The sequence below is a fragment of the Phocoena phocoena genome, chromosome 11, assembly GCF_963924675.1.
Source record: "Phocoena phocoena chromosome 11, mPhoPho1.1, whole genome shotgun sequence".
Lineage (NCBI taxonomy): Eukaryota > Metazoa > Chordata > Mammalia > Artiodactyla > Phocoenidae > Phocoena > Phocoena phocoena.
Window position 1 is genome coordinate 96,149,215 of NC_089229.1, and position 21,536 is coordinate 96,170,750.

General features: G+C 49.1%; 2 protein-coding genes and 1 non-coding gene across 7 annotated transcripts in view; all 3 read left to right on the plus strand.

Moving 5' to 3' along the window:
* Positions 1-11,480, plus strand: part of CHD4 (chromodomain helicase DNA binding protein 4) — a 30,176-nt gene extending 18,696 nt beyond the window's left edge. The window contains exons 26-40 of one of the 2 annotated variants that reach the window (XM_065887287.1): positions 2,773-2,953; positions 3,038-3,124; positions 3,216-3,304; positions 3,409-3,542; positions 3,884-4,028; positions 4,142-4,307; positions 4,571-4,668; positions 4,778-4,907; positions 5,154-5,225; positions 5,548-5,685; positions 5,940-6,048; positions 6,163-6,295; positions 9,575-9,770; positions 10,518-10,681; positions 10,865-10,882. In XM_065887287.1, coding sequence (XP_065743359.1) covers positions 2,773-2,953; positions 3,038-3,124; positions 3,216-3,304; positions 3,409-3,542; positions 3,884-4,028; positions 4,142-4,307; positions 4,571-4,668; positions 4,778-4,907; positions 5,154-5,225; positions 5,548-5,685; positions 5,940-6,048; positions 6,163-6,295; positions 9,575-9,770; positions 10,518-10,681; positions 10,865-10,882 — 1,860 coding nt within the window. Of the gene's footprint in view, positions 1-2,772; positions 2,954-3,037; positions 3,125-3,215; positions 3,305-3,408; positions 3,543-3,883; positions 4,029-4,141; positions 4,308-4,570; positions 4,669-4,777; positions 4,908-5,153; positions 5,226-5,547; positions 5,686-5,939; positions 6,049-6,162; positions 6,296-9,574; positions 9,771-10,517; positions 10,682-10,864 lie in introns of both variants that reach the window. The other variant, XM_065887286.1, reaches the window with a different exon arrangement.
* Positions 4,347-4,486, plus strand: LOC136131653 (small Cajal body-specific RNA 11). The gene has a single exon (XR_010656386.1). It is a non-coding gene; the product is annotated as a small Cajal body-specific RNA 11 (non-coding RNA).
* An 855-nt stretch (positions 11,481-12,335) lies between the features above and the next one.
* NOP2 (NOP2 nucleolar protein) lies at positions 12,336-21,144 on the plus strand. 4 transcript variants are annotated; one of them, XM_065886651.1, is made up of 16 exons: positions 12,336-12,430; positions 12,714-12,823; positions 13,889-13,934; positions 14,116-14,204; positions 14,395-14,633; positions 15,718-15,773; positions 15,894-16,054; positions 16,151-16,350; positions 16,506-16,595; positions 17,446-17,533; positions 17,610-17,750; positions 18,258-18,397; positions 18,540-18,629; positions 18,773-18,895; positions 19,006-19,234; positions 20,358-21,144. In XM_065886651.1, the coding sequence occupies exons 2-16, from the start codon at positions 12,718-12,720 to the stop codon at positions 21,035-21,037; spliced, it is 2,478 nt and encodes an 825-aa protein (XP_065742723.1). In that variant the 5' UTR covers positions 12,336-12,430; positions 12,714-12,717; the 3' UTR covers positions 21,038-21,144. The 4 variants fall into 4 exon arrangements, with proteins under 4 accessions (XP_065742723.1, XP_065742721.1, XP_065742722.1 ...); XM_065886649.1 differs by lacking the exon at positions 12,336-12,430 and having other exon boundaries at positions 12,718-12,823; positions 14,365-14,712; positions 15,698-15,773; XM_065886650.1 differs by lacking the exon at positions 12,336-12,430 and having other exon boundaries at positions 12,718-12,823; positions 14,365-14,627.
* The last annotated feature ends 392 nt before the right edge of the window (positions 21,145-21,536 follow it).

Genomic DNA, 21,536 nt, shown 5'->3' on the forward strand with positions numbered 1-21,536 from the left:
TTCTGCCCTGCAAACCGGTTCATCTGTACCATTTTTCTAGGTTCCACATATATGCGTTAATATACAATATTTGTTTTTCTCTTTCTGACATAACTTCACTCTGTATGACAGTCTCTAGATCTATCCACGTCTCTACAAATGACCCAGTTTCGTTCCTTTTCGTGGCTGAGTAATATTCCATTGTATGTATGTACCACATCTTCTTTATCCATTCCTCTGTCAGTGGGCATTTAGGTTGCTTCCATGTCCTGGTTATTGTAAACAGTGCTGCAGTGAACATTGGGGTGCATGTGTCTTTTTGAATTATGGTTTTCTCTGGGTATATGCCCAGTACTGGGATTGCTGGGTCATATGGTAGTTCTATTTTTAGTTTTCTAAGGAATCTCCATACTGTTCTCCATAGCGGCTGTATCAATTTACATACCCACCAACAGTGCAGGAGGGTTCCCTTTTCCCCACACCCTCTCCAGCATTTATTTGTTGTTTGTAGATTTTCTGATGATGCCCATTCTAACTGGTGTGAGGTGATACCTCATTGTAGTTTTGATTTGCATTTCTCTAATAATTAGTGATGCTGAGCAGCTTTTCATGTGCTTCTTGGCCATCTGTATGTCTTCTTTGGAGAAATGTCTATTTAGGTCTTCTGCCCATTTTTGGATTGGGTTGTTGGTTTTTTAATATTGAGCTGCATGAGCTGTTTATATGTTTTGGAAATTAATCCTTTGTCGATTGATTTCGTTTGCAAATATTTTCTCCCATTCTGAGGGCTGTCTTTTCATCTTGTTTGTAGTTTCCTTTGCTCTGCAAAAGCTTTTAAGTTTCATTAGGTCCCGTTAAACTTTATTTTTTGAATAGATAGTGTAGCCCTCCATATCTGTGGTTCCTCCACATCTGCAGATTCAACTGGCCATGGACCATGTAATACCGTAGTATTTACTATTGAGAAGTATCTGCATATAAATGGATTCCTGCAGTTCAAACCTGTGTTGTTCAAGGGTCACCTGTAATTCACCTAGTTCAAAATTCAAAAGCTACAGAAGTATCTCTTTCCCACTCCAGTCCTTTGGCTACCTAGCTCCCTCCCTGGGGATAAGTGGTATTTATTTTATAAATTATTTTATGTGCACACAAATTACATATATATGTATATATACATATACACGTATATACACACGAACGCCTTTTTTCCTTTTCCTTTTAAGGAAAGTAGTTGTTTTTTTTTTTTAATTGAAGTGTATTTGATTTACAATGTTGTGTTAATTTCTGCTGTACAGCCAAGTGACTCAGTTATACATATATATACATATATATATATTCTCTTATTTTATATATACTCTTTTCCACTGTGGCAGTTCCCTGTGCTATACAGTAGGACCTGTTGTTTATCCATTCTCTATATAAAAGCTTACATCTGCTAACCCCAGCCTCCCACTCCATCCCTCCCCCAACCCCCTCCCCTTGGCAACCACCAGTCTGTTCTCTACATCCGTGATTCTGTTTCTCTCTCTGTCCGTGATTCTGTTTCTGTTACATAGATTCATTTGTGTCCTATTTTAGATTCCACATATAAGTGATATCATATGATATTTGTCTTTCTCTTTCTTACTTCACTTAGTATGATAATCTCTACTTGCATCCATGTTGCTGCATAAGGAAAGTGGTTTCTTATACGTGACATTCTGTACCTTATTTTTATCCACCTAATAAATCTTGGAAGATTTCGTCCAAATCAGTACCCAAAGAGCTTTCCCCCCTCCCCACCCCTTTATTTGCTGCATAATATGTCCTTGTTTGGAAGTACCATAATTTATTTACTTTAAAAAATTGAGATATAATTGACATATGCCATTATATTAGTTTCAGGTGTACAACATAATGATTTGATACATTTTTTTTTTTCCTATGAGAACTTTTGAGGGCTGCTCTTTTAGCAGCTTTCAAATATGCAGTATGGTATTAACTATAGTTACTATGCTATACGTAAAGTCACCATGACTTATTTATTTTATAACTGGAAGTTTATAACTATAGTTACTATGCTATACATAAAATCACCATGACTTATTTATTTTATAACTGGAAGTTTATACCTTTTGACTCTCTTCACCCTTTTCACCCCCCATAGTTTATTCAAGTTCCATAATGATGGATACTTAGGTTGTTTCTAGTATTATGCTGTTAGCAGCAGCTTAATTCTAATGTAAGGGATTTGGAATTAAGTGGTCCTGAACGATCTGAAAAAAAGTAAGACTTTCAAAGGAGCATAAACATTATTGGGATATAAGAGGATATATATAATTTTTTTTCACAGTTGGTAAACTTTTATGAAGTTTATGAAGAACAGAAAGGGCTTATGGCCCTTCTGCTTTATCTCCTGGGAGAATCTTTTGCAGTATTTCAGAAGCTTCTCCATTCTACCTCGCTAAGGCTGTAACCTCACTTTTCTTCATTTTACTGTCTCGCAGCTGTATATGCATCAGTGAAAGGGGTTAAAAGAAAACATACTGTCTCTTCATTCTTCTCTTGTGATAACAGCTCCATCCTATATTTTTCTTTAGTTATTTTGACTGCTAATCTAAACATAACCACGAGGAACCAACCATGTCTTGTCAATTAAATTTCTTTTAAGCTCTTAGGTCCAAGCAGGCTCACCAAGTATTTCAGAGTCCAGTCATGAGAAGGAGCTATAGCAGAATGGGGACTGTGAGGACCAGGGGTAGCTGGTGGTGCCGACTTCAGCACCCCTGAGTCCTGGCCCTCCCTCTGTCCCAGGAGGAAGAGGAGGTAGAACGGGAAATCATAAAACAGGAAGAAAGTGTGGATCCTGACTACTGGGAGAAATTGCTGCGGCACCATTATGAGCAGCAGCAAGAAGATCTGGCCCGCAATCTGGGCAAAGGAAAAAGAATCCGTAAACAGGTCAACTACAATGATGGCTCCCAGGAGGACCGAGGTGTGTGTGGCCGGCCCCGCCCCCAACCCATGGGCCGTTCCACTAGAGCAGTGGGCCCCGCTCATCTGCCCTCTCTCCCTCCAGATTGGCAGGACGACCAGTCCGACAACCAGTCCGATTATTCAGTGGCCTCAGAGGAAGGTGATGAAGACTTTGATGAACGTTCAGAAGGTGAGGGCTATGCCTTTCTGCTGGATTTTTAAAATACTGCCTTGTCTAATATCCCTATCGGTGTCACTCACGCATCCTTTTCTTCTCGCAGCTCCCCGCAGGCCCAGTCGCAAGGGCCTGCGGAATGATAAAGATAAGCCATTGCCTCCTCTGTTGGCCCGTGTTGGTGGGAATATTGAAGTAAGTACCGTTCCATTCTAGGGAAGGTTGGGTGAGTGCTGCTGTCGGGTCTTTGGTGGGGTAAGGTCTACTCCTTCTCTCACCTAGGTTCCTTCTCCCCCCAGGTTCTTGGCTTTAACGCTCGTCAGCGAAAAGCCTTTCTCAATGCGATTATGCGATATGGGATGCCACCTCAGGATGCTTTTACCACCCAGTGGCTTGTGAGAGATCTGCGAGGCAAGTCAGAGAAGGAGTTCAAGTAAGTTGAGAGCAGGAATGACTGGTGTAGAGCAAGGGCTTTTAGTCTCTGGTCACTCCACAGTACTAGTGCAGGCTGCGCAGGACAGCGGCTGTCTCCTCTGCTGACCTTGGCAAGGGAAGCTGTTAGTAATAGCGTTCCTTGTACTCCTCGCTTCCCTGGAAGAGGACCTGGGACATGGTGTGGGGTCTGGAGACCAGCTTTCAGCACGATGGTGGGCTTTGCCTCAAATGCAGCCATAGTTGTTGTCTGGGGTGATGCCTGACTGCGGGTGGGAAAGAATCTGATCTAGGAGTTGGCATGATTGCTGTTTAACCCATTTCTCTATTTGTTTACTGCAGGGCTTACGTCTCTCTTTTTATGCGGCATTTATGTGAGCCGGGAGCAGACGGGGCCGAGACCTTTGCTGATGGTGTACCCCGAGAAGGCCTGTCTCGCCAGCACGTCCTTACTAGGATTGGTGTCATGTCCTTGATTCGCAAGAAGGTGAGCCCTGAACCTCCCTCCATCGTTCAGGGGTTTCTAGGTGAAACTGGAGAGCCAGCAGGAAAGGAACCTAGATGGAATTGGGTCTTCAGCATCTTGTCCCGTTGCTGCAGGTTCAGGAGTTTGAACACGTTAATGGGCGCTGGAGCATGCCCGAACTTGCGGAAGTAGAGGAAAACAAGAAAATGTCACAGCCAGGGTCACCTTCCCCAAAGACTCCCACACCCTCCACTCCAGGGGACACACAACCCAATACTCCTGCACCTGCCCCACCTGCTGGTAAGTCTGCCTGGACTGTTGTTTTCTATCCTTTTCTTCTTGTCCTGGCCTTTGCTTTTTCTGTTTCCCTGTACTCAGTTCTAACAGGGGAGTCTGGCAGGACACACAGCAATCTCCCTCTCAGTTTAGGAGGGCTGTCCTAAGAATAGGGCTGGCTCTTAAAGGCACGAGAGGACAGTTTAAGATGAGACAAACTGAGAAGGTGTGACCTTCTCTCTGATCTGGGACCTTCTTCCTAATGAATGTCTATTATTGGTGTGCAGAGGATGGGATAAAAATAGAGGAAAATAGCCTCAAAGAAGAAGACAGTGCAGAAGGAGAAAAGGAAGTGAAATCTGCAGCCCCTGAAGCCACTGTTGAGGTAAGAGACGGGGGTGACTGGATGCCACACCAAAGGCAGACGGATAAGCCTGTTCTTCCCCTTGGGTGCTGGCCTGTCTGCTTCAGCCTCTTTCTTCTTTCCTTTGAAGTGTATACAGCCCCCTGCCCCTGCCTCAGAGGATGAAAAAGTCCTTGTTGAGCCTCCCGAGGGAGAGGAGAAAGTGGAAAAGGCAGAGGTCAAGGAGAGAACAGAGGAACCAATGGAGACAGATCCCAAAGGTATGTACATTTTCACACACTGCAGATCCCTGTGAACCACAGTTGCTCTTGGGCTTGCAGCCCGGCTGGAGGGAAGTCCAGAGGAAGTGACACACTGAAGAATCTTGTACCCTTGATTTTAAACTGTGGGCTTTTTCTCTCTCAAGACATCTTTTATGACTTTCATCATGATTTAGGTTCAGGATATAGTGTAGAACAGAGAATACACTTCCTTAGATATGCTCTCAGTGCCATCTGTTCTCCCAGGTATTGCTGATGTGGAGAAGGTGGAGGAGAAGTCAGCAGTCGATCTGATTCCCATTGTGGTGGAGGACAAAGGTGGGTGTTTGGAGAAGCTGACTGTGCTTTTAAAAGGACTCTAAAGCTGAAAGGAAGGACTTTATCTCTTGGACACCCCTCCACCCCCAGGTTCCCCGATCCATACCCATATAATCATTTTATCCCAAGCTAAAAGACTCCACCTCTCCCCACACGTGGCTGTCAGTGGGCCAGTGGCACCTTTTCCTGGGTTTAAGAACACTTCTGTGGAGAAAGGGTGGAGGTGGGTGGGTATCTTGTAGCATATGGTGCTATGTATGGGTAAGGGCTATGGTGCTGGCTTCTGTCTGGAGCTGACATTTTTCTTCTGCATGTCCTGTAGAGGAGAAGAAAGAAGAAGAAGAGAAAAAAGAGGTGATGCTTCAGAATGGAGAGACCCCCAAGGACCTGAATGATGAGAAGCAGAAGAAAAATATTAAACAGCGTTTCATGTTCAACATTGCAGATGGCGGTTTTACTGGTATGAAAAAGAGGGGCCCACGGGGGTTAGATGGATTCGAGGTGAAACCAGGGTTCTTGTCAGAAACCAGGGTACAGAGACTTTACCTCTCATAGAGAGAATGCCAGGCTGACTGCACACCCCTCTGGGGTCCATGTTAGAAAGCCAGAGGCGTATCAAGTTGGTATCTGGGAATCAGGAATAAATAGCTTTTTGAATTCTCACAGATGTTTGCCTTTCTTTTTCTCCCCAACCTTCCCTAAATTCCTCTTCAGAGTTGCACTCCCTCTGGCAGAATGAGGAGCGGGCAGCCACAGTCACCAAGAAGACTTATGAGATCTGGCACCGACGGCATGACTACTGGCTGCTGGCTGGCATCATAAAGTATCCTTTGCCTGAGTTGGGGCTGAGGTCCTTGGTGAAGGTTTCTGAGGGTCCACAGTTTGAAGTTCTTAATTTCCTTGTTTCGTTTTTCCTGAGCAATTAATTTTCCAATAGCCATGGCTATGCCCGGTGGCAGGACATCCAGAATGACCCACGCTATGCTATCCTCAATGAGCCTTTCAAGGGTGAAATGAACCGTGGCAATTTCTTAGAGATCAAGAATAAGTTTCTAGCCCGAAGGTTCAAGGTGAGCAGGACGAGGAGGAATACAGCGTTGACGTGGCAGCCTTTAAAGTTCAGAAGGGACTAAAGGAGGGGGTCTGCTCATTCAGCCACATCGATTATTGTGTTCCCCTGTGCACTTCGCTTTGTATCCTGTGAAAGGCTTTGCTCCCAAGTATCTTAAATATTAGAGATCAACACATACAGACCTGAAGGTTAACCAGCTGGTTAAGGGCTGAAGGTGACTGTGCCTGACGCAGGACACAGACCAGTGCAGTGGGTGTGCTGGGGGAACACGGTAGGCTGGAGTGTTCAGGAGGAAAGATGCAGAGGTGGGACTGAATTGGATCTCTGAGGAGGCAGCGCTGCCAGTGGGCTGGTGGTACTTTTTTCTGGGTCTGTGTGGATGAAGGGTGGGGTAGACGCAAAGGTGTAGAGCTCCATTTTCAGAATCACTAGGGCTGATACGCCCAGGACTGAAGGGGAGTTTTCCTCAGGAACTCAGCAGATGCATATTAAGGGCACCTTGTGTGCAGACCATCATAATGGGATACCATGGAGATGAGACACGTGGATCTTAACGCTGAGTATAATTGGGGGAATAAGAAACGTACACTAATAAACCTTCAAATATCACGTGCTAGGGAATGGGTGGGCCAGGGGCAGGCCCGGTGCCTGTTCTCAAGGAGCTCTCAGTTTAACGTAGAGGCAGATGTGTGGTCAGATGAATGTCATTCTGTGTGTTGTGAGGGAGACTGCTAAATCCTTAAGGAAGTTCTCCAGAGGGAATGTGGGGAGTGGGGAGAGCTCACAAATGCTCCAGGGAGAAGATGGCATTGGAATGAAGTTTTGGTGAATGTAATAGAGATCGCCGGATAGAAATGGAAGGCCCTTTGATCAAAAGAATTAGGTTAGGCAAAGACAGAGCCTGTAGAGCTTATGGTGTTTGGAAACAGCAAATAGTCCAGGTGGGGTGTAGAAGACACTTGTGTTGGTGATGGTGGGAGGTACGTTGGAGAGAGAAGTAAGGCTGGAGGTCGGTAGGTAGGTTTTTGGCACCAGATGAGAGAGTTTGGACTTTACCTTATAGTTCATGGGCAGCCATTGAGGGTTTGTGAAGGGTTTTGATACAACCAAGGGAAACTGAAACAGAACATTCATGAGATTACAGAACTATCATATAAGTCATGAGGTAGTAAGGGCTCGTCTGTGATGCTGGTTGTGGAAAATGAGAAGGATAAGATAAAGGGAACGAGGGACTTCCCTGGTGGTCCAGTGGTTAAGACTGCACTCCCAGTGCAGGGGGCCCGGGTTTGATCCCTGGTCAGGGAACTAGATCCCCCGTGCCACAACTAAGGTCCAGTGTGCTGCAACTAAGACCCGGTACAGCCAAATAAATAAATACTAAATAAATAAATAAAAGATAAAGGGAATGAAGCACCAAGGAATTTACAGGATTTACTGATTTACTGTAGGGGTCAGCAAACTTTTTCTGTTAAGGGGCCAGAGTAATTCAAGCTTTGTGAGACACTGACACTCAGCTCTGTCATAGTGGGCAAGCAGCCATAGGTGATAAGTATGAATATGTTCCAGTAAAACTTGATTTATTGACACTAAAATTTGAACTTCATATAATTTTTATGAAGCTTTATAAACTATTATTTTGATTTTTTTTCAACCATTTAAAAATGAAGAACCCATTCTTAGCTCTTGGGCCATCCAAAAACAGGCAGTGGCCCAGATTTGGCCCACAGGCCATAGTTTGCTGACCCCTGAGTTACTTTATTGAATTTGAGATACAAAGGAGTGAGACTCCAAAAATAACTGAAGTTTTGAGTCTGAGTCACTGAGAAAGTAAATTGGCAGATCAGGGAAGTGAGGAGAGGGAGCAGTTTGTAGAAAAAAGTTCAGTTCAATTTTAGACAAGCCATTTGGTGTTCTTCACAAGTAAATATCCTCCCAGTACTCCCACTACCGTTAAACAAGTGGGATCAAAGTGATCAACCATGCACGAGTGGGGTCAGAACTATCAGTGCTTGAGATGCATGTTTGAAAAGCACCAACTCACTTGCATAGAGGTGCTGGCTGATGCCAGGAGGGGAGAGAGCTCTTGGGAGAATGCTGATCCTGGAGAAAGCTCATAGTTCGGGGCAAGAGGGAGGGGAGTTGGTGAAGGAGACAGGGTGGTATATAGATTGAAAGGAGGTGCTCGGTCTGTTTGGGGATAAGTTAGGCCTGAACGGAGCCAGGTCTTCTGGAAGAAACAGTAGTCCATTCTCATACTGTCCTTTCTCCTGACCCCTGGTGGATTCATTCTTTTTAAGAACCAGTGGATACTTGAGTAAAATAAGTCTCGTAAGTCATGAATCAACATTCTGTCACTTGAAATGTATTTCAAAGGCCGTTTTACACAGCTCCATCAGGTGACATGTGCAGGTGTTCGTTGCATTATGATTTTTGGTGGTGGGGCCTGGAGGCAACCTAGATGTTTGACATTGGGAGTGTGGGTAGGTAAAATGTGGGTTCACATCACCGAGCATTAAGAAACAGTTGGCAGCAACAAAATACACGTTTTGTAACATAAATGGACCTTTTAAAAAGGTATGTAGTGGGGAAATGAAAAAGCATTTTATAATGTACAGAAAAACATTCTGTAAATGAGAAATGTGCACATGAAACAATACTGTCTTCAAGAAAACCCACAAAAAGACACACAGTAGGTATATTAGAAGGGTTGCCTATTGAGGAAGGAAAGGAATGGGAGTGAGATATAGAGATGAAAGAAGAGAAACAACAGGAATAATTTTAGAGAGTAAAACAACTTGATAGGGTAGATGGACTGCCATGCAACCATTAAGTCATCTGTATTCTGTAATAACCTAAACGGGAAAAGAATTTGAGAAAGAATGGGGGAAAAATGTCATCTTTTATAAAGAGCAGCTAATAACAAGGGAAGAGGCTTACCATGTAACTTTGAGTGAAAACAATATAAATACGTATATAGAATCTTAATTTTGTAAAAAACATGTAACAGAAAACCTCAGAATGTTAACAGTAGCTCTCGGAGGTGGAATTGTGATTTTAATTCTTTATACATTCTGTATTTTCTAAATTGAGGATTTATCATTTTTGTATAAGAGTGAATCAATAAAGGGTAAAGAGCTTTAAAAACACAGACCTTCAAAGTGGGGTGAAAAAGGCAATGGAATGTTGAACTGGCCAGGTGTGGGTTCTGAGAGGCCCATGAGAAATGAGCAAAGTGAGTGTCAGTCCAGCTGCCATCTCCTGTTTCTCTCTTGTCCAGCTCTTAGAACAAGCCCTGGTGATTGAGGAGCAGCTGCGTCGGGCGGCTTACCTGAACATGTCAGAGGACCCCTCTCACCCTTCCATGGCCCTGAACACCCGCTTTGCTGAGGTGGAGTGTTTGGCAGAGAGTCATCAGCACCTGTCCAAGGAGTCGATGGCGGGAAACAAGCCAGCAAATGCGGTCCTGCACAAAGGTAGCCAGTGGCTCCCCTGCCTCCTGTGGACTTGGCCTCCTTCCTCCTCTGCCCCTCCCCGACACACACCTACTTCTCAGGTCGGAGCCTTTTTTGGAGCCCCTTTCTTTGTCTGGGAGCTTAGGGTGTGCTGGGGGTCCTTGCGTTCCTTCTTAGGAAGCTAACATCTTAGAGACGGTCAAGGACAGTAGTTCTTTGCTTTTTAACTCTTGAATGTATTCCAGTTCTTGGAGGTGGAAAGCAAAGCAGAATAATATAGTGTGATTTGGGATAGTTTAGAGGTAACAAGGTGATTTAAGATCCTGTCAAATTCTAGACTGCTTTCAACATTCTGTTTTTAATTAAAGTTAAGACATTGTGAGGGGGATGGAGGGTGAAATGAGGAAAAGAAAGCTGTTACAAAGGAAAAGGGAGACAGCTCCAAAGGTGCAGAGGAAAGATAGTGAGAAGAGGAAACAATAGGAATAGCTATTGAAGAAGTGGAGGAAATAGAGACAATAGGGATCAAGGGACAGTTGGCTTTAGAAAGCACAGAATCATGGACAGTTGGAACTGGAATATGAGGGACAGGAATTTGAGTGTGGTGGAGCCAGGTCAGGTGAGTCGGTGACAAAAGACAGTACTCCGGCACATCAGTCACTTGGTCATTGAGAAGTAATGGGTGTGTGTGGGGGGTCCACTTAATGGGAAAGATGGACCTCGGTCTTGACTACCATGGCTCACCGCCTCTTTTTCTTCCCCCTGCAGTTCTGAAACAGCTAGAAGAACTGCTGAGTGACATGAAAGCCGATGTGACTCGACTCCCAGCTACTATTGCCCGAATTCCCCCAGTTGCTGTGAGGCTACAGATGTCAGAGCGTAATATTCTCAGTCGCCTGGCAAACCGGGCACCTGAACCACCTCCACAGCAGGTATAGGACCATTTTCGTCTGGCCAGCCCTTCCAACAGAGCCATTCTAGAACTTTTAACTCTGCTGTCTGTCCCTAGCTTTACATACTGGGCAGGTGGGGCTGGCTTACCAGTGAGTTCCCTTGGGATCAGGTGGGTTCCTGGAGTCTGGAATTCTGACTCCCTTGGCTTTCTCTTCCTATAGGTAGCCCAGCAGCAGTGAAGATCCAGATTGATGATACCACCTCCACCGCTGAGCAGTGACCTTCCTCACTTTCCCTTGCCCAGCTTCTCCCCTGGGGGCCTGAGAGACCCTCTCCTTCCTTCTGCCCCATCTTCCAAGTTGTAGAGGAACAGCCCCGCTGAGCACTGGGGGAGGGGAGGGAGTGAGGGGCAGTGGTGCCCTTCCTGCTGGAGAGACATGCAGCAGTAGCGCCGGCGCCATCTGCGGGGAGCTGGCGGGCTGGCCTTCCGGGCCCTGGCTTCTCCCCACTGTAACGTCTGTTACACACAAACTGTTGCGGGTTCCCAACAGGCTTGAAGAAAATGATCAGAATTTCTTCCTCCTTTTGGTTTTATTTTGTTGGTTTATTTTGTGTTTTTTCTCCTTTTTTGGGGGGTATTCACAGTGGGCCGGGCCCCTGGGTGAGACACAGCTACCTCTGTTGGCATCTTTTTAATACCAGGAACCCAGCGGCTCCAGCCCCTGAGTGGCTAGAATTAAATAAAGTGGAAAAAAAAAAAAAAAAAAACCAAAAGCATAAAAAAACCACAGCAAATTTCTTGACGAAAATTGAAAATAAAAGTTTCCTTGTATTTTAGTGCTCTCGTTCAGTGTGGGTGTAGGTGCAGGTGGATGAATGTTTCTGATGGGAGCCTTGGGACGTGTGTTTGGAGACGAAGGGTTTCCTTGTGTCCTGAGATTTCACGAAAGAGCCGAGTTCCCACTGTGCACGGGCTGCGTGCTGACAAGCCCACCTGTGCACAGCGGGGTTCACAGCCCACACCGCGGCCTCCTGGCTCCGCGAGGGTGCGGAAGCGGACTTCTCCGGGCTGTGGACGTCGCGCGAATAAAATGAAGGGGTCTTCCTCGCAGAGTTGGGAAAACAAAACCAACGAAGGGCTGGAAGAGTTTTTACAGCTAAGCGCCACCTTGCTGTCTATTTGAAGAAAGGCTGAAGTCGGTTTTTCTGTTAACTTGCGTGAATGAAGTCAGGACGCGAGATGCCTTCCTCCCGACCTCCAAGACGGGAACCTGGGCGGAGAGGACCGTTACCTGAGGGGGAGCGCGGGGTCTGGGGTCAGGGAAGAGGGTTTCCGCGTCGCAGGCGTGGGGTCCCCCGATCTTGAGGCGACGTCGGGCGGAGGAGGGCCCGGCTCTGGCGCCTCCGTTCGAGGGGAAGGGGCTGCTTTCGGGTACAGTATTTCCGACAAATCTGCAGTGAGGCGAAAGGCCCATGCCCGGAGAGGAGGGCGGGGAAGCCGAAAACGCCTTGGGTGCACCACCTTCGCCCGGGGGGAAAGCAGAGCGGTCCGCCAGAGAATCGTGCCCGGCCGCACTGCCCCCCCCCCAGCCCCGCGCGGGCCGGGGAAGCAAACGTTCCGGCTTCCGCGGCGGACCGGAAGACCGGAAGAGGCGGGGCCTCGGCAGGCACACAGGGCGCCTGCGCAAGACGTTTTCGTGGTGCGGCGTCGGAGCGCCTGACCTGGGCTGCACGTGGAGCTCCGCGCCTGCTTCCGAATCCCGTCTCGGGGCTGGATTGGCTTCCAGGTGAGCCGAGGCTTCAGGCGGGTCTGGAGGAAGTTGGGGAAGGAAGGGTGAGGCGCTGACCTGGACTGGGGCGTGGGGAGGGTGGGAGTACGCGGTACCTAGGGCGTGGGACCCAGGGCCCGGGGCTCAGCGTGGAGTGGAGGTTTGGCCAGGCCTCGAGGGGCTGTTGAGTCGAGGTTTTGGTGGAGGCGATACCCTCTCCCGCTCCATTTCGCTTCGTCTGCGTTCTGCCTTTCCCTTACAATACGCGCTCTTCTACTGTCTCCCGTTTTGTTTTCCCCAGTACCATGGGGCGTAAATTGGACCCTACGAAGAAGGAGAAGCGCGGGCCGGGCCGAAAGGCCCGGAAACAGAAAGGTGCCGAGACCGAACTTGCCAAATTCTTGCCTGCAGGTAAGGGTCTGGCGTGCTCCCTCTCCCGATTCTCCAGCTTTTGCGCTATTCTTTTATCTGTAGCGCAACCCTTCCGTTTTTTTAGTCATTTTGTGTGTTCGCTTTCTGTTCAAGCGGAATTTTCTTTTAATGAGTTAATAGGAAATAAGTAGGAATGAGGTACTCTCTTAGCGTTTAGAACTTAGGGAAGATGCGACTGGGACACAAGTACCCATGCAAGGAGAGGTGTGGTTTAACACTGCGGGAGTTCAGAGGAAGGGGGATCCCACGGAGTTAGAGAGTTTGAGAAGGTTTTGTTTGAAAAGATTTTGTGAAGCAGCTGGGTTTTGAAAAATGGGTGACATTTTAGCAAGTGGAAGTTGGAAGGGGATAGTCCAGTCACTGTGAACTGCATTGTTGAGGGCATGGAGATGGGAAAGCACAGATCTGGTTCCTGCATGGTTATTATCTACTGCATGGAAGACTGGGTGGCAGGGAAGAATGGGCAAGTAGTTTGTGTTGAACATCATATAAAAGATGCAGTTTACTGAGGTGTTGGCACATGCTAAACACTATACGGAAGCCTTTGGACACATTGTATCCTCTCATTCTCAGTGTCCTGTGAGAGAAGCCCTGCCAAGGAATTGGGTGCTGAGAGGTTAACCTGTAAATAGTTATTAAATGACAGAGCTGAGATTTAAATTTTCTGTTTCTTGGAGAACATACGAACAGCAGCAATTGTAAAGGTAAAATCTATTGTGGTTGGTGACTGATGAGTTGAGAGTAAAAGAAAGGGGAGAAGAAAGTTTTGAATCTGTGTCACCAGAATGATGGTGATGCTGTTTGTTGAAACCAGTCTGGAGGGAGGCCCTGTTTGGATTTGGCTGGTGAACAGCCAGGTGGAATTCATCTCCTCTACATCTCTTATCCAGCTCCCGGTAGAGCACAGTGGAGTGACTTATCATCTACTGCTTCTAACTAGTGTTCTAATTCTCTTCCCTTTTATTTCCTTTCCCGTTGCTTTCTTTTTCATTTCCCCTGTAACCTCCTGTTCAGCCTGTTTAAAAAAATTTTTTTTTTAAACAGGTGGTGATGAAAATTTCAAGAGGCTGTCCAGTCGTGCCCGAAAGAGGTGAGTGTGCATGTCTAGACTTACGTTACCCAGGTTAAATTGGTCCCACTCATCTTTAGGCACTGCTCCCATGTGATCATGCTGATGGAAAGAGCTGTTGGGGACTGTCAGGTTTCCCTGCACTGGGAAGTGGCAGAGCCTAGAGGTGTGTTCCATTTCCTCACTCCTTTTATGTTTTCAGGGCAGCCAGGAGGAGGTTGGGCTCTGCTGAAGCCCCTGAGATGAATAAGTCCCCTGGGGCCAAACCATTGCCTGGAAAGCTATCAGAAGGTCAGTGGACATAGGAGCAGGGTGCCACGTGAGGAGTCCTCTGGGTCCTGGGTAGGGAGGGGCTTGTTGAGTATTTCTGAAGTGAAAGGAACAGCCAGAGGACGTTCTTGGGGGTAGAAAGTACAGAGGCTCCATCAGCGTGTGGCTGCCCTCAGTCCAGGATTCTTCAAACCCTCTGGGATCTCTGCAGGAGCTGTCCAGGCACCCAGTAAGAAGGGAGCCCCGTCCTTATTTAACAGTGCTCGAGGCAAGAAGCGCCCAGCACCAACCCACAGCAGTGACGAGGAAGAAGAGGAGGAAGACTCTGAAGGGGGTGGTGTGGTGAACCAGGGGGACCTTTGGGGCTCCGAGGACAGTGACGCTGATATGGTAGATGACTATGGAGCTGACTCCAGCTCAGAGGACGAAGATGAGGATGACGGTGCAGAGGTGAGCTTTATCTCTCTGGGTCTTCAGAATGCTGTCCTTGCCTTTCAGAGTCTTTCCAGATCCTTGAGACTGTCTCTCGGTGACAGGGATAAGCCTGAGTGGAGAAAGGGGATTTTAGTGTCCGTCACTTTCGTGGCCCCTCACCTCCTCTCAGCGCATGTGCAAGTTTAAAAGAGCCACAGGATAGAGCACTTTAAAATGTAACGACGCTCAGTGCTGGTGAGGACGTGGTAAGGCGGACACTTGTATGGCCCCAATGATGGGACTAGAAATGCACACAATTTTTTTTTTTAAGCATTTGGTATCTGAGAACCTTAAAAAGGTTTTTCCTTTTCACTTAGTAATTCCACCTGAGGAAGGTGATCCAGAACGTAGACAGAGGTTTACTTGCCGAAGTGTAAAAGTTATCGTGTATTATACAGTTTAAGTATATGAGTGTGTTACTAGGAAGATTCAAGCATAATCGAAAGAAAGTTCCCACTTTCACCCCTCTCCCCCGACCCCCCTTCTCTCTGCAGAGCTACTGTTCTGCGATTTCCAGGCACCACGTGGACCATAATGCCAATACTCTGGAAACTTCCAAAATGCCTAACATGCTTAAGTGAACTATGGTTCACTCGTGTGCTAAGTTAACGTTTGGCCATTACGTCTGCGAAAATGCTTGTGATCTGTGAATGAGAAAAGGCGAGAAACAGACTCGAAAATGAATCATGATTTTAACTGTGTGAAAAATGTAGAGTAAGCGTGGAGGAAAATATGGCAAAATGGGTGCCCAGGGCAGTGTGTGTGTGTGTGTGTGTGTGTGTGTGTGTGTCCCGCCCCCCGTGTACATACGGTTATGGGAAGAACAATGTAACGAACTCTTTCAATCCATCATCTCACTTCAGTAACAGTAAATATTTTGCCAATCTTATATTCACTTCTTTTTTTTTTTTTTTTTTTTTATTCACTTGTTCAGGGTCTAAATTTCTTTCTGGGAGCAAGAGTTACATTTGTATTTAGGAAAAAAACAGAGGTAGGAAGTATTTTGTGGGCTGGTGGAAGGGCAAGCTTTGCATCACCAGCCTCTTGTCTCTTTATTCAGTTGCTGCCCATTGAAAGGGCTGCTCGGAAGCAGAAGGCCCAGGAGGCTGTTGCTGGGTGAGTTTTGGAAACTCTTAGGGCGGAGAGTAGGCAGTGGCTGGGATGAAGGAAAATGTGAGGAAGGAGGAGGTGTCTGCTTTGATCTGTGAACCACTCTGTTCTTGGACCTGTTTATAGGGGCCAGTGGAGTGAGGAGGAGACCTACGAAGAGGAGGAAGAGGAGAAAGTGTCCCCTGAGTCAGGCCCCAAAGAGGATGATGAGATGGAAGGGGACCTGCAGATCAACGCAGACGCGGGGGAGACTTTTGTGCTGCCCCCTGCTGGGGAGATGGAGCAGGATATCCTTCTGGGGCAGGGGGAGCCGGAGGGAGATGCTGGGGAGAAGGCATTTCCAGGCCCCAGGAAATCAGGAAGCAGTTCCTTAACAGGTCCACATGCCCAGGTTCCAGACTTGCAGCGAGTTCACAAGCGCATCCAAGACATAGTGGGAGTGCTGCGCGATTTTGGGACTCAGCGGGAGGAAGGTCGGTCTCGTTCTGAGTATCTGCAGCGGCTTCGGAAGGATCTGGCCACTTACTACTCCTATGGAGACTTCCTCCTTGGCAAGCTCATGGACCTCTTCCCTCTGTCTGAGGTACCGACTTGCCATTCTGATGCCCTTCATGCTTTTCTTTCCTCGCCCTCTCTTCTCTTACACTGTGTAAGAAAGCAACCAGCCCCCTTGCTCTCTGCTTTTCTGGCTGCGCTCCTAGGCCAGCCTGACCTGCTCCCTGCCATGCTCTGTCCCAGCTGGTGGAGTTTTTGGAAGCCAATGAGGTGCCTCGGCCCATCACCCTCAGGACCAATACCTTGAAGACCCGGCGCCGGGACCTCGCTCAGGTGAGGGGTGGGCCCTGAGGTTTGCTTGTCTCAGGGAGGCACTGAATCCCAGAGACACCCGCCCCCGCCATCCCACCCCACTGGGCGTGGGGGGGGGGTCTTAGTACCTAGGCATTTCTTGGTACAGGCATGGTCCCAGGAGGCAGACCTAGGCCTGGTGTCACGCTGGGTCTGTCTGGCAGGGCTGAGGACCTCTGTCGATTGGGGAGCTCGTCCCTTCAGCCTCTGCTCCCTGTGACAAGGCTGAGACATCCGCATCACGATGAAAGTGCCGCCTCACAGAGAAGTGGGAGGGGGTTGTCTGCCTCGTAGATCGTTGAGAAGCTGGTGTATCCCCAGGAAAAGACGTGACACACACTCACAAGCAGTGTTTTAAGCTCCTCGTTTCCAGGGGTTCAGGGGCCCCAGGTTAAAACCCTGGTGCCAGAGGCAGTGGTGTGGCCTTGTGTGTTGTCTGTCTCCTGGTGTCTATCTTCTGTTGTCTCTCCTGGAAGGTAACTCGATAATTATCTTTAACGTTGCTATAACCAATAATGCTAGGTTTTAGGATGGCAAGGGGGCTGAGGCTCTTGGAAAGTCGGGGTCCATTTCCAGGAGATGAAAGGACAGGAGCTGGCAGTGTGCTCCATTGGGATGGAATTCGGACCTTGAGTTAGAACCTGAGGAAGAGGAGACCACGGGACGCGATGGGACAGTCTGTTCCGTGCGCCTGTGATGATTGTGTCCTGACTAAGCTCTAGGGGTTGTGGTGCCACGGGCCTCCTGCCAGGACCAGGGTTTCATATCTCCATTCCCCTACTGGGTGTAGTAGCTTCCGAGGTTTTAACACTTTCATCCATCTTATTTTCAGGCGCTGATCAATCGTGGGGTTAACCTGGATCCCCTGGGCAAGTGGTCGAAGACTGGACTCGTGGTATATGATTCTTCGGTGCCCATTGGTAAGTGTTCCCCGCCCCGGAGCCCTTCCGCCCCTGCCCTCGTCCCAGCATGTCACAGGCGGGTCCTCATCCACAGGTGCCACTCCCGAGTACCTGGCTGGACACTACATGCTGCAGGGGGCCTCCAGCATGTTGCCCGTCATGGCCTTGGCACCCCAGGAACATGAGCGGATCCTGGACATGTGTTGTGCCCCTGGAGGAAAGACCAGCTACATAGGTATGAGAAGGGCCGGCAGGGCTAGGCTTCAGCTGGCTCTCCGCTTGTGAAAGGAGGTGGGGTTGCACAGGCGGTCAGCAGGGTGGGCAGCAGCACAGGTTCTGGGCCTCTTACTGCCCACGTGACCTTGGGCACCGTGGAACGGCGAGGTGATGGTGCTCGTGTTGGCCGTTACGTTACGCGTGGGTCGTGAGGGTCGAGGTGCGCATATGCAAGTCCCTGGAACAGTAACAGCTACGTATAATTAGTCGTAACCATTTTATTAAACTGTTACCCCTTGGAAGAAGTAACTTAGTCTGAAGGATCAGAAGCGCGTTCAGTAACAAACAGAAAAGCCATCCTGGCGGGCTCGCTCATCACAGGGCCGGTGCGGACCGGGCAGCCGGTGGGGTTGCAGCTTATTTGGGGAAGGGGGTGAGACTTCATAGGAAGAGTCTTGGGCTAGAGGGTGGCCGGCAGGTGTGGAGGCACAGGAGCTGCCGGTGAGCACTGCCCTCCTCCCTTCAGCCCAGCTCATGAAGAACACAGGTGTGATCCTCGCCAATGACGCCAACGCCGAGCGGCTCAGGAGCGTCGTGGGCAACCTGCACCGGCTGGGAGTCACCAACACCGTCATCAGCCACTATGACGGGCGCCAGTTTCCCAAGGTGGGGCTCCCCGCTGTGCGTCTCTCCTGGGGCGCCTCACCTGCTCCCTTCCCGACCTCAGGATGTTGAGACCTCCCTTTAGGAAATAATCGGTATGGTTCAGGTTGCCGAAAACATCCACTTAGCCTACCTTTCTCCCCAGGTGGTGGGGGGCTTTGACCGAGTCCTGCTGGATGCCCCCTGCAGTGGCACCGGTATCATCTCCAAGGACCCAGCAGTGAAGACGAACAAGGTGCAGGGGTTGGGGGACCCGCTGAAAAGTCTCGGGGAAGTGGGGCTGGCGAAGCGGAGTGGGAGGTGGGCAGTCAGCAGCTCACGTCTCCTGAGGCCACCTTTAGAAAGTCCAGCGCTGTGGGTCTCTCCGTCCTGGGACAGGATGAGAAGGACGTCTTGCGCTGCGCTCACCTTCAAAAGGAGCTGCTCCTGAGCGCTATCGACTCTGTCAGCGCCGCCTCCAAGACGGGGGGCTACCTCGTCTACTGCACCTGCTCCATCATGGTGAGGCCTGTCGTGGGGCGAGAGGGGGCAGGGCTGGCGCCGGCACCCCCCAGCACCCCCTCGGCTCCAGCTCCGCTTTCCCTTCCGTCTCTGTCTCCCCCACACGTCAGGTGGAAGAGAACGAGTGGGTGGTAGACTACGCCCTGAGAAAAAGGAACGTGCGGCTGGTGCCCACGGGCCTGGACTTTGGCCAGGAGGGCTTCACCCGCTTCCGGGAAAGGCGCTTCCACCCTACCCTGCGCTCCACCCGCCGCTTCTACCCTCACACCCACAACGTGGACGGTTTCTTTATTGCCAAGTTCAAGAAATTCTCCAATTCTATCCCCCAGTCCCAAACAGGTAAGCAGTGTGCTCTTTGTACCTCTCCTCTCCACCTTTCCTCCCTCTCCTGGCCTTTGCACGCTTGGGTGAGAGACCCCTTTCATCCCAGCTAGAGTTGTTCCCAAGGCTGGGCCCCATTCGGTATGTTACAGGGTTCACGTGAGTGGGGTCTTTTCCTTGATCCTGCCAAATGGCTGCAATTGTTCGGCACTAAACGCATTCCCAGCGCGAGTGTGGTTTCTTGGCCGAGGGTTGCCTTACTGGTAATAGGCCTCTGCCAGTCCAGCCTTGTCAGCATTGGGTTGGCACGCGACTCCTCAGAACTGTCCGTTCTCAGAGCCCATCACACTAATTGCAGATCGTTTCCTCAGCCATCTTGAGGAGTCTGGCCTTGATCTCAAGGGGAGGGGTGGGGTTTTCTGAAACAAGCCTGAGGGCTCTGCCTGCTGGGATGCCACCCTGAGCTGAGTTGGAAGAGGGAGAGGCGGGCTTCTCTGGACACAAACAACATGACTTATTGAGTTGATTTTGTTTCCTCTTTATAAACAATGCCTCTTAACAAAAGTCACATCTGAATGTTAACAGAACAAAAACCTCTTTAAGAAGTAGCAAAATTTCTTGCATTTTTTTTTTTTTTGCTGTAACTGTAAAGATACATATTTAATATGTCTTCATTAATGAAGACTAGCTTTTTCTAGTTGCTCTGTGTGCATTCTTATTTTCCTGCATCTCATCAAACTCTGCATGAAAAAAATATCTTTTCTGATGGAAAGAAAAGCCCAGTGCTTCAGGTTTTTTCAGCGTTCGCCTCCTCCTTAGAGTGTCTTGTCACCTGCTGGCCTCAAGGGGGCACAGCTTCCTCTGAAAACCTTTTGGCCCAAGGATGGGGATGGGTAGCGATGCCTTCTCTTTAATACAGGGTTCAAATATGACTTGCGTAAAGACCAGGTGATATTAAGTGATATGAAGCCAGGTAATCTGCTCTTAGGCACCGTCCCAGTTGTGTGGAACACTTGGCCAAGAGATAGTACCCCGGCAATCTCCTTATTTTAATACCTCTGCCTACCTCCTCCTCCACTAATGATCAAGACCCAGTGATGAGGCCTGTTTTCTCAAACCATCTGTTTAATTTTAACCTCAGGAAATTCTGTGATATCCACCCTTACAAACCTAGACTTGCCCCACCTGAAAGGGCAGGTGACCCCCCAGCCTGAGAGCAGCAGCCAGCCTGCTAAGAAGGCCAGGGTGGCTGGTCAAGCAAAGCAGCGGCTGCAGAAACGGAAACATCCCAAGAAGGCTTCCTTCCAGAAGCAGAACGGCGTCTCCAAAGGGACAGACTCAGAAGTGTCCACTGTGTTTTCTGTCACAAAGGCCCAAGCTTCCTCAAAGCTGCAGGATAGCAGTCAGCCAGCTGAAAAAGCAGCAGGGGTCAGGGAACCAAAGGTAGCTGGGAAGCTACAGCAACAGTCACCCGAACGGCAGTCCTCCAAGAAAGCTGCCTTCCGGAAGCGGCATGCTCTTCCCAAGGGCACCTGCACGGAAAGACGTGCTGCGCCGTCCCTCTCCAAGACCCAGGCCGCTCTCCAGCCTGAGGACCGTGGTCAGCCCCTGGGGAACACCACAGGGGCTGAGGAGGTGAAACAGCGGGTGCCAGAGCAGCCCCTCAAGAAAGCTGCCTTCCGGAAACAGAATGGCACCCCCAAGGCACCTAAGACTCCAGTCGTGTCCCCCTGCGGTCCCAGCCGGCCCCCACCAGCAAAGAGGAGAAAACCTCTGTCCAGAGGCGGCAGCCAGCCCCTGCTGTCTCCGATGGATGGTTGAACGATACTGGGGTGGCTCATTGCCGTTGTTACTGGGTTGGAACTCTTACCTCTGTGAGGATGGCTTCCCCACTGTGGATGTGAAATTTAATACACGTTTTACAATCTCTGGCCGCTGTGTGTTTTTTGGAGGGGACTGGGTACTGGCTTTGCTGCTTGAAGGGTAGAGGTGGGAGGGTGGGACAGGGAACCCCTGAAGAGAGCGGACAGTGTGGTATACTGAGAAATAAGGTCAGTTCCCAGGGACCCAGGGAAGGAGAGTCATGGAGTCAGAGCCTGGGTGTTTGGATTCAGGGGAGAGGAGGGCAGTTGGGGTGTAGGGAAGGTGAATTTCGTGCCACCAGAACCATGGAGTACTGGAGGACCTGGGTTTTATGTCCTGCCACGCTGGCTGGATTCTGGGCATGGGTCGGGGTCCGGTCGGCTCCGGGCTCAGCCTCAGACCCGGAAAGGTCGGTCCAGGTGCCAGCTTCCGAATGAGCCTTTCATTGGCCTCCTCC